The sequence below is a fragment of the Chelmon rostratus genome, chromosome 15 (assembly GCF_017976325.1).
Source record: "Chelmon rostratus isolate fCheRos1 chromosome 15, fCheRos1.pri, whole genome shotgun sequence".
In the NCBI taxonomy this organism is placed as follows: domain Eukaryota; kingdom Metazoa; phylum Chordata; class Actinopteri; order Chaetodontiformes; family Chaetodontidae; genus Chelmon; species Chelmon rostratus.
The window spans coordinates 14,245,873-14,257,239 of NC_055672.1; the positions used below are offsets into that span (position 1 = coordinate 14,245,873).

The following is an 11,367-nucleotide window of genomic DNA, read 5'->3' on the forward strand; positions in this document are numbered from 1 at the left end:
TGCAGCTTTAAGTGCCAGCTCTGCCCCTGGAGAAGTCCAGCACTCAATCCAAGCGAGTGCTGAATCAGGGGCTTCGGCATTGTATAGCGACACACAGCTCCTAATGAGCAAAGCGTGGCCATTTGTCTTCTACTACGCCTGTCCCCGATCTCCTCCACTGCGCCCAGCACGCTACGCTGCACTGCTGCCTCAGCAGCAGACAGAGAGGAAGAGGCAGACGTCTGGAGCAGCAGCAGGTGATGAATGAGCGGCCTTGTCGTGAATGTGCTCCCTTCATCCTCCAGGTACACAGTAAACAAAGATGGACTTCATGTTCATGCTGCAGGAGCACGGTGTGTGATAATGCACATATTGTTTGCAGGTTAGTTTGTAGATGCAGGTCACACACAAGTTCCTTTGGAGAGCTGCCAACTACAAGCAGTCTGTCAGCCGCTGAGCTGCTTCGGCGTACCTGGTGCTTTGCTAATAGCCTCAAAATTAAATGAAAAACAAAATTGTTTTCCACACAATTTTCTTATGTCTTTCTTGTCATTTCTTGAAAGTTTATAAAGAAAGAATTATACATAAGGGGCTTACATAAGGGGAACTAGAGGCAATGTTTTGAGACTGACAATTTAGTTACTTTAGCAGTTTTGAGCTCAAATAGTGAATCCAGTTAAATCAAAGTAAATACTGATTCACAATTCAATAATGTTTGAAAACTTATTTCTTTAAATATGCTGAAAAATGCACTTTGTGTTAATAAATTTTACTTTCATGCGATGCATTAGTAACAAATGACATGAGCTGTCTCCCAAGGAAATGATAAGGAAATTAAAGTATCACCAAAAAACATTCAAAAACAAAGTAGGTAAGCATCTTATCCTAAACTGCATGATATACAGTACATGCAGTACTGAGCTTACAGCGTATTCCCAGAAGTATTGATTGATACCTTGATGTCAAAAGTACTTGCCTGTGCTCCCCTGAAGAGCCGTGAGCTCGATCAATGCCACCTCATAGAACATTTTCTCAGCCTGGATGAACTGGAGGGCCTTGCCATCTGTTTATATAGGTGAAGGATCAGTCTCACTTGTCAGCAGGATTAGTCGGTGACTGTTGTTGAAGTTAAAAACAGCCTCGCCGCCCCGGCTCAACACTGTGCTTTTTTTCCAGCACGCTTGAGAATGACACCTCCAGCCAAACAGAATGTGGAGTAATCCAGAGCAGATTGTTGATCTTGAGGTCTGGATTATGTGCTGCAGATTTCCACTACAGGTGTCTGACTCATGGGTTTACGCTGTTATCTATTGTTTATGGTTTTTGTACTGTGTTTCAAATGGAGCGACTGTGATGCAAAACCAGCTTTGAATGCTGGATCACAATGTAGATGTATCTGATTACACCTCATTGTATCTTCTCATATCATATTCCTATTTTAGTGTCTGGTTTTGTCTCCTGTTTTTGTGTTTGGTACAGGGTCCTCTTGATCAATCTGAATGCCAGATTTGTTTCCATGAAAAGACTTGCTATAAAAAGCACCCTAAAAATAGATGCTTTGTCAAAAGCAGTCTGCGTACTGAGAGTCCGTCCCACGGTAAAATGACACCGCTGATGCTTGTCAGGTGAATTTAAAGACCAATGGGACGGAGAACGCTTAAAATAAACACAGCCCTGCTGGTCTAAATGTCCTACTTAACACCAGATCTCTCATGTGTAAAGCTCTATAAATTCCATTCTGGGTATTTCATCACTGTGGCGATACTACTCGCCAATTTTGTACTTTAATACATCTCACATAAAACTAAATATCTTCCACCTTTAAACTGAGGTTGGAAAGATGGGCGATTGGTTTCCAGTTTAAAAGGACAGCTTGGTAGTGAAACAGCTGGTTTCCTTCATTTTGTCACCCTTAAAGTTAATTAAAACCACGACATGGTACCTTTAAATCATGCTGTACATGTGGTCCTCGACAAAAGGAAAGAACAGTGATCAAACAGAGAGATTAAAAATTCAAAATGTTTCATCCTGTTGAGCACCACAAGATACGCAGAGAGAAATGATGGATGGTGAGGGGTGGATGTTGAAAAGCTATTAGTGCATGTACAACTGAATAATTTAATGTACCGTACAGAAGGAGATGACATAGCAACCAAGTCATGGAATCACATTTTTTACTTGGGATGTATTGCAGGGTGATCAGAAATGGAGCATACATGTCACAGGGTATACATGAGGTGGACCATCTGGGAGGGAGGATTAGGGGAACAGCCATCTTCAAGGGTCAGATCACTACTTCTGTCTGCTATTTTTAGCCTGGCTGGACCACAACAACACCAAGACAGGAACCTCACACAATCCTCTCCATCGAATGTGTGCTCCACTTTTTCTCACACACACACACACACACACAACCTCCACTGAGCTGGTAATTGGACTCTGCACTCCAAAACTCGACAAGAACTTGCATTAACACTGGCACCTTCAAAGGCGCATCTGGTCGCACGTGCCACATAACTCTGCTAAGAGTGCACTGAAATAAACTCGTGGGGCGCACTAAACAACTCGATCCAGCAGCACTGTGGGACTTCCTCTGGAATTACAGATCATGTGACCACATAAGACTAAATGTGATGGTAATGTGTTGATTAGCTCAGTTCTTAAGCTCCCTGTGCCCAGAGGTGGATGAAGGACTCTTAAGTAAAAACAGGAATACCACAGTGCAGAAATACTCTGTTACAAGTTAAAGTCATGTATTTAAAATTTTGTTGAAGTACAAAAGCACTAGCATGAAAATGGTAAGGAGCAGGCTGAGGGATCAATAAAGATTCATCATTTACTTGTGATTATATTTGTATTATTAAAGTAAATCTGCAAAATAACTACTAAGTTAAGTACAATATTTGCCTCTGAATTGTAGTGTAGTAAGCATAAAGTAGCAGACTTGGAAATACTATATTATGCTCGGATTTTTATCTGATATCCTCCTTTATTTGACTTTAAAGTCAATTCGTCTGGGTTAGCATACTTTCCAAGAACCATGTATCAGTAAACACTCAGCAGCCAAAAGAGCTTTTGGCTTTGTTCAAAGGTCGCTTGTAGATAACTGCCAGCTCTGATAACAATACATCCAGCCTTAAGCGGTCCCAGCACTGCCACCATCACTATCAGCTGCACCTAATACAGTGTATCTGTCTGGCATGATATCAGGATACTTTGAATATGTAAAGTCGGCTTCGTTTTCCTACTTGTGGATTCAGTTCAGACAACATGTGAAGAGACGCTGCAAATTCTGTTCCAGTAAACATTCGTGTGAAACTCCAGAGTTCCCACATCCTCTCCCAGTTTGAGCACACTGACCCTCCACCCCCCTCCCTGGAGGACTGCACTGGAAAGACCACAACATCACGACTTCAGCTCCTTTGATGCTCATGAGAACGAAGGAAACTTGATGGAAAAATGACCACATACTTTTAATCTCTCCACAATATGATACCATTGAATTGCTCCTCTCGGCTGCTAAACAATGTATGACGTAGTTACATGTTCACAGCTGTAACCTTACCCTAAATATAACACAATGTAATACGGCAACCCTACCAAACATAAAATACCACAGTTTGACATGACACAACACCATTACTATTGATGACGGTATTCAATAATGTACCATATGTCAAAAGATTTAACCCTGTCACTGTAGACCACCCTCCTAAGTAGATACTTTTTCATGCTGAGAAGGGGCCTACTGCTGGCTATTGATGAAGTGAAGCTCAGCAAATCGACCTATTTTGGAAAATTGACGGTGAGGGGCGGAGGCTCGCTGAGGTAGATAACCTGAGCTGGCAAGTTAAGTGTTGGAGTGTCTCAGTAACGGGGAGAGGAGCCATGGAGGTAATATATCCTGAAACGTAACACCTCTCTATTATCTCTCTCTCCTATAGTTTATAGAAGCAGTGAAGTGGCGATGCACAGACTAGTCAGTGCAGATACAGGTTAATTAGTGCTCTTCCACTCTGTTGTGCGGCGATAAGAGCCTACAAATCCTCTTATGAGACACACACACAGCCTGAGCTACACACAATGCGTATGGCATTCTGGGACAAATGAGTTATCATGAATTCTCCCAAAGACATCCACTCATCCCCCTCAGTGTATACTGCTTTCTATATGCGCTCCTCCATAGTGCCAGAATTTGCCATGGCTTCCACCACTGACAATCCTTCCCATGTTCACAGAAACAGAATGCCAGTTTTACAGTTAGCCTGCTCGCAAACACTTCCTGAGGGGATGGTGAAAGTAAAAGTGAAGGACGTGAGATGAGGAGTGAGACTTTTCCCTGAGTTTGTAAAGGATACAATTCTTTTCAGTGATGAAGAGTTCTGCGATCTGTAAGGCACAGAAAAAACAACCAAGGGACACGGTTAAGCGTTAAATAATGCACTCCCAACATTATTCCCAGTTGTGCCTGCACATGATGTCACCGGCTGTCAAAACAAGTAATTCTGCTCTCCTCGCATTGGTCTGGTCAACATCAGGCCACACGTTCCAAAGTTCTGGAGTAAAGGTTTTGTTTGGACATCAGGGACATTCCTTCAGGCACTACCAAACAGAATAAAAATTGTAGCCTTGGCTTTGTGGGAGGGTCTTGTAAAGCACACCAGCATTTAATCTGCTAAGACTTTGGGCTGCTACACAGTGCCAAAACATAGCCTCCACACAATGGGGCAGACATGAGCTGGATATTAGAGTCATTTCAAGCATCTGAGCTGTCTAATAACACTGTTGCTGTGTATTGGAGCAGCGTCCGATACCTCATTTAGCAGCATGCACACGATCAGTCCCACTGAGATGGAATTGGTCTTACATTGTCAACACAGGGACACGCGATAGACTGTTAGATTTGACATTGGTGATAGGGATATCAAGGTTGAATGTGTCCTGTGTGCTAATTTATGATGCTCAAAAAGAGAAGTGATGCAAATGTGTGTACAGCTGTGCAAATCCATGAGACAGCAGATTTCCTGGATGCATGTAATGCATATGCACATGCATGTTTGTATGTGTGTGTGTGTGTAAGTGAAGGAAAGGGAGAGAGATGCACAAATGCTATGAGTGTATGTGTCCAGTCTTCAGGCATGTGGCTCACCTGGTGTAAGCAGTTGGGCAGAGAGGTGAAGCTCTGCACATGGGTCAGTCCCAACAGGCAGCTGAGAAAGCAGTGGAGGGCGGCCTGGTACTCCCCCTGCTGCTGGAGCTGCTGTCCCAGCTCAAACAGGCCCTCCCTCCCCCCGTTCAGCATCCCCAGTCCCAGCCAGAGCCAGCACTGCCTCCCATCAGAGCTCCACCAGCCGAGGACGAACCCTCCTCCACTCGCCACTCCGCTGAAGCACCACAGGTAGAAAGAAACAGCCCCACACAGAGTGAAAGACTTAAAAGAAGAAAAATGCAGCTGCTCACATAAACACAGACAGAGAGGCGCCAGAGGAGAGGCGTGAGCAGCACAGCTCCCTCTCAGTCTCGTCTCGGCACAGTAAGTCAAGGACAGGTGGTAAGGAGCAGGCTGAGGGAGCTCCGGCGACTCGCACAGAAGAGATCCATTCCCCTCCCTTCCCTGGCTGCACCACGAAAGGAGGACAGAGGAAGTGGGAGAGTATTTGCAGTTTGAGTGGCAGAGCTGTTGACCAATCCCTGCTCTGCATGTGCACAGTAGCTCCGCCAGCATGTGTTCAGCACATTGAGTTACTCTCCAATCCCTGAAAAGGGAGATTGCAATGCTGTAGATGTTGATGATGAAAGCCAAATATGGTGTGCACATGTTCTATGATGTATCTCTAAATGTAGTATAAGAGACTTAAATTGACCAGATTTACTATCCACTGTGCATTCAGAGAGCAGTGCATAATGTATATACAGTGAGTCTTACTGCCCCATTTATGATTTAGAAATAAGGAGTGCATAAGAATTATGCATCAACAAGCAAACTAGAATAAATGCTGTGTGTGCATGTTTCACATTACCACAGAGAAACCAAGCTTTTGTAAATTCTCTGAATCAAAACAGACAGCTGATGCAAACGCAGGGTCATTAGGAACAGCCACTGTACTGTATGAGAGACAGAGAGAAAGCACTCCTGACTACCCAAACAAGCCCAACAAATATTTATTCACAAGGAGCGCCTCCTCTGGATGTTTGCTCACTTCCCTTCACACTCTGCTAATCAACATTAGTGTGGGGCCAATCTTTGCCTGCGGAGAGAGAGAAGAGAAGAAGAGATACGGGCACAGCACTTGATCCACGGATGATCCAGAGGATCGTGAATGGGTCTTGACTTTGAGAGCAGCACTCCTCCCAACCTGCGCTCCGATTGGACACGAGCGAGGTGGCTGGAGAAAATGAATGGGGTAACACAAAGCAAATGGGCAGAGTCAGTCTCCATTAGTGTCCGATGCACCTAGCTAAGCAAGATGGGATTTTAATGGTTGTGAATGCCAGTGGACGAGGGATAAGAGAGCATTAAACTTGCACTGGCAGGTCAGGCTCAGGGAACTGTGAACGGTGCTCATTTTGGACTAACAGCATCTAGAGCGGCCGTGGGACTTGATTATGCTGATGCAAGGTCGCTTTATCCCTTCCAAACAGAGAACTGGAGAGCACAGACAGGTGATTCTGCTCACCTTACTGTGGTGTCAATAGCGTTCAGTTAGAACGCAGCGGGAAAGTAAGCACAGCCTCTGATGTGATAGAGCTGGAGAGCCACTGGCTGACTCTCTGTGTTCAGTCCTGATTGAAAAAGAGCGGGCTCCATTTCCTCATTAACGGCCAGTCAAGCTGAACAGACACACATGAGCTGCGGGGAGGTGGCACCGCGTGTTGTTGTCTTCATGTTAACAACATTTGACAACAACCATGCGACAGGAAACCCACCAAACACACCAAACTGAACCCTTTCAAGCTGTGTAATCAGGCACAATATGACTACTGATATGACAACACTAAAGCAACACATATTTTAATAAATCACTGGGCTGGAGCAACATGTAAACATGTTGTTGGGCTACTCAGTAAGATAAAAACATACTAATTTATTTGTTTTGTATACAACCCCAATACCAAAAAGTGAGGATTCTGTGTAAAACATAAATAAAACAGAATGTAATAATTGGAAAATCATTTTTGACACATAATCCATTGAAAACAGTACAAAGACATTATATTTAATGTTAATGTGTCATTGATTTTTGTACATATGGCAACACTTTTCTAAGAAGTTGGGACGGGAGCCACAAAAGACTGAGAAAGTATCATGATTGGGCATGAAAGGAGCATCCTGGAAAGGCTCAGTCGTTAACAAGCAAGGATGGAGTGAGGTTCACCACTTTGTGAACACGTGATTTTATAAAGGATGTTACTACACGGGCTCAGGAACAACCGTTGCAGGTAAACATTACCTTTTACACAGCATCCAGACTCTTTTGGGCTCAGGGTTATATATAGCATCAGACACACAAAACACAATGAATAAAAACAAAGCACTGAGGAAAACAGTAAAATATGTAAGTACATAAACAAATGACTTGTACTGTGCAGCTTGTCCACATACTACCTCATTCAGTACATAATATTTTAAAGCAGGTACTGTTTTTGTTATCGTGCTATCTGCCGCTGGATTCTTTTTAGGACACCTGTGAATGAATCACACATTTAAATGTGCCAGTTTTCCTGATACTGATTTATGTTCATGGATGGAGAGCCCAGTAGTCTGGGAGCTCACTACGGTGACCACTTCCAGATTCTTCCAGGTCGCTTCCAGGTCTTGTAACACTTTCTAAAAATGAACATTTATTGAATATGTAAAATGTAAAACTATGTTAGAAAAAAAAAAAAAACACTAGTGTATGTAGGCTTTCATACAGGTTTACAGTGTTTCCAGTCATGTAGGTCAATAATAATGACTGTCCACAGTCTATAGCACATGCAACATGCCACAGATTGCCAACATGTTAACAAAAAATGAAGCTGGGTAGCTCTTGGCCCAAAGATCACTTTCGATTTCAGTGCTGATACTAATTTGAGTTGTCACCATGAGTCAGTTCAATTTAGATCTATTTTACAGCTTATGTTATGCTGTATTTTAATGCTGTTGGGAAAATTCTCAAAACATTCTACATGCTGCAACTTTGCACACCACAGATTGGAGAAGTGTTCAACAGTTGCGAAGATTTACTTTTCACCAAACTGCTGTCTGGTTTTCAAACATTTTAATGTAAAAACGTTGCTTGGAAGATTGACTGATTTGACTTAGCGGCACAACAAAGCTGCAGGTCATTTGAGCGCATCCTGCTCCAAACGCTTTTTTGTACATATACTGGCATTTTGACAAAGATATTGACTGATGTTCACTACACTACAGTGCACGAATGGAAATCTACCTGTAATTGGAATATTGATCTTCTGTCTTGCGGAGTAGGTGGACAAATACATCAGGATGATCAGTAAACACTCTCCACAGCAGCCGTTCCCGGGGAAGCCAATACTGCAGACTAATGTAAATGAATGGTGAGCAGGCCCTGCAACAGCATGCAGACTAGAATGAAACAGTGACTTATCCATCCAGATAAATCTAACATCAGCAGGTCATTGCAATGCAGTAAACCTCAATATATTCAATTAGTGCTAATGCTTTCTGTAATCTATATTTATACTGTTCTACCATGAGTACATCTTGAGCTAGAGTAAATATCACAATACCCCCCTGTCAATAAGTACATAACTAGATGTGAAGCAAGTACAAAACTTTATCAGCAGATCTCCACGGCTCCGGCTTTGCAGAGTCTGACTATCTGGATATTTACCATAAGGCCATAAATCTTATATGATTTCAGAAACCATTTGTTAGAATAATGCATTTTGCATTGTCCAGCAGGTTTGTGGAGGAACATCCCTTCTCTTGAGTCCTCGTGTCATTTCACGACACTGCGCATGGCCCTACATCAGCATATACTATTTATATTTCCTGCATTGTGCACATACAGCCACTCTATGCAATTTTGCTGTAGCCAAGAGGCCTCTGGTGTGGAACATTTTACTCTGTGTGAGTGACAGCCTCTACATCCCCCACTACAGAATGCCAACTCCAATGATGTGAGAAGAAAATCACAACTTCAATGATGTGAGAAGAAGATCAAGTATACTCATTTGAAATGAGGTACCATAGAGATTCTGCAGGACTGAGTCTACAGATGGAAAAGTTGCAAAAAAGACCATGTGCACTGTTACAGACATGAAACCTTGAAGCCTTGTTCAGATATACAGTAAACATTGTGTGCCTGTACTCTGGATGTTGGAGTCTATTGTCTTGGCCCAATGTTTAATCCCCTCCACTCTCCTGCATGTGCGGCTGCATTGCTCTAAGATTCAGGCTCTGGCAGTTTAATAGCCTTGGACCGGACACCCCCCAGCTACTGAAAGGCAGTTTATGACCTCCATGTAATCAGCAGTAAATGCTGCCACCATCTGTCTCTTTTTACTCAATTATCTAACCCAGTGACTTTTACTGACAAACACTGTCCAGGTAAACACAGCAACGCAAATCCCCCAGATAAGATTATGACACATCTATACATCATCCCACACTGTTTATGATTTCTTTTTGGCTAGTTCTTATTCCTGCAGTGCTTCGAAAGTGACCGCTGTCCTTCAGGTATGAGCTGAAGATTTTTGTTTGAATCACCATAGATCCTGTTCAATTACAGCTGTGGGGGCGTTATTACTCAAATCCTGATGACCGTTTCATTGCGAAAGAGTCACATACAATATATACTTCACACTCAGCAAGACTAACAGTGTGAGGCAAGTGCTTTATTTAAAATGCTTAATGAAAACAGCCACTTAGCTGGGTTTATCAATTCATTAAGAACTGTTGATTAAAGGGAATGCCTCATGCAGCACCTCTGCTGGATCATCATCTTCTGCTCCACTCTTGCACCCCCTAGTGGACAATTCATGGATGGTAACCTGCCTGGAATACTGAGGACACATCTTTCAGCACAGCTTTGCAACACGATGTGAACCAACGGGTGTCTGTAATGAAAGAAGAGTCTCAGCTACACAATTCTATTACATAATCTAATAAGATGTGTTTGTAACATGGCTCATTGGAACAAACTTTTCTAGTTGAGCAGCAAAACAGAATAAAAACAGACTCTTGATATGAGCAATGATGGAAGACAAATTCAGATAGATGAGTATTACCAGCACAATGTACTGTAAGTATCAAAAGTAAAAGTACTAGTAATGCAAAATGGTTCCTTGCAGAGTGTTAATGGTGGTGCTCCTAAGGTTGTGAAAGTTTGAATCTTTTTTTACATATACAACAAGTTAAAAATACTAATTTTGGGGTACCTCATGGACTCTCCTAGTTTCTCCTAGATATTTATCATTCTTACAAAGTGTTTCTGAGCCCATGTAGTAACATCCTTTATACAATCATGTGTTCACAAAGTGGTGAACCTCATTCCATCTTGCATGTGAACGACTGAGCCTTTCCAGGATGCTCCTTTCAGACCCAATCATGATACTATCACCAGTTTTCCAGTCTTTTGCTTCTCTTGTCCTAACTTTCTTGAAGCATGTACATAAGCATATACTGTATTTACAAAAAGCAGATGAGGTCAAACATTAAATATATTGTCTTTGTACTGTTTTCAGTTGAGAATATGCCAAAAAGGATTATCAAGTTATTACATTCTGTTTTATTTTTGTTTTACACAGCATGTTAAGCCCAGCATAAGTAGAATGGAAATACTCAAGCGAAGCGCGTAAAAATTGAGAAAATATACTCATTTCTGCACACAAGGCAAAAGGACTGTGCCTTTATTCATGCATGCCAGCAGCCTCCGTCAGGACTCCACCAGACTCTAGCTGAATGTGGGTCAGTTAATATGAGTGAAATGGGTAAAAGAAAATAAGCACCCGAGAGGAGTGACAGACTATAACTCCCTTCAGGCCCACATCTCATGGCTCTCCTCACTCATTCTTGTCGGCTTTTCTCTGCGTGGGAGGTTAACTGAGAGACAACAGCATGTGTCAGAAGACAGAATTTACTTGTCACTGTTAAACTGATATGTCTACGACAATTACATACCTGTAAGTCACTTGTGACAGCCACTCAGATCTGACTGCCAGCTGTTTGATACTGTCACCCACCACGACTCGTCCTCTGACACTCCCTGATCTGTCACATTTTTTTGCATGCTTCTCCACGAGGCTCCCTTTCTATCCTCCTCTCCTCTTGATGCTCACAGTCACAGGATCTCTGCCAGATCTTACAGACATAACCCTAGTTCACACTGCACGGTCATACTGCACACAGTCATTACAGGCACC

The 11,367-nt window shown here is 42.6% G+C and overlaps 1 protein-coding gene across 1 annotated transcript; it reads right to left on the minus strand.

Moving 5' to 3' along the window:
• Nucleotides 1–941: 941 nt before the first annotated feature.
• Nucleotides 942–5,485, minus strand: LOC121618542 (consortin-like). Its single transcript, XM_041954045.1, has 3 exons — nucleotides 5,129–5,485; nucleotides 4,338–4,368; nucleotides 942–1,042 (listed from the first exon to the last, which is right to left on the minus strand). The coding sequence occupies exons 1-3, from the start codon at nucleotides 5,279–5,281 to the stop codon at nucleotides 942–944; spliced, it is 285 nt and encodes a 94-aa protein (XP_041809979.1). The 5' UTR covers nucleotides 5,282–5,485.
• Between the last annotated feature and the right edge of the window lie 5,882 nt (nucleotides 5,486–11,367).

What these genes read in the sequence shown, in the direction of transcription:
- LOC121618542 (XM_041954045.1), bottom strand. Translation starts at nt 5,281, where the DNA reads ATGCTGAACGGGGGGAGGGAGGGCCTGTTTGAGCTGGGACAGCAGCTC. An exon ending in TGCCCAACTGCTTACACCAG is followed by an intron (nt 4,369 to 5,128) that starts GTGAGCCACATG and finishes TGTGCCTTACAG; the next exon opens with ATCGCAGAACTCTTCATCAC. An exon ending in CTTCATCACTGAAAAGAATT is followed by an intron (nt 1,043 to 4,337) that starts GTATCCTTTACA and finishes CTATATAAACAG; the next exon opens with ATGGCAAGGCCCTCCAGTTC.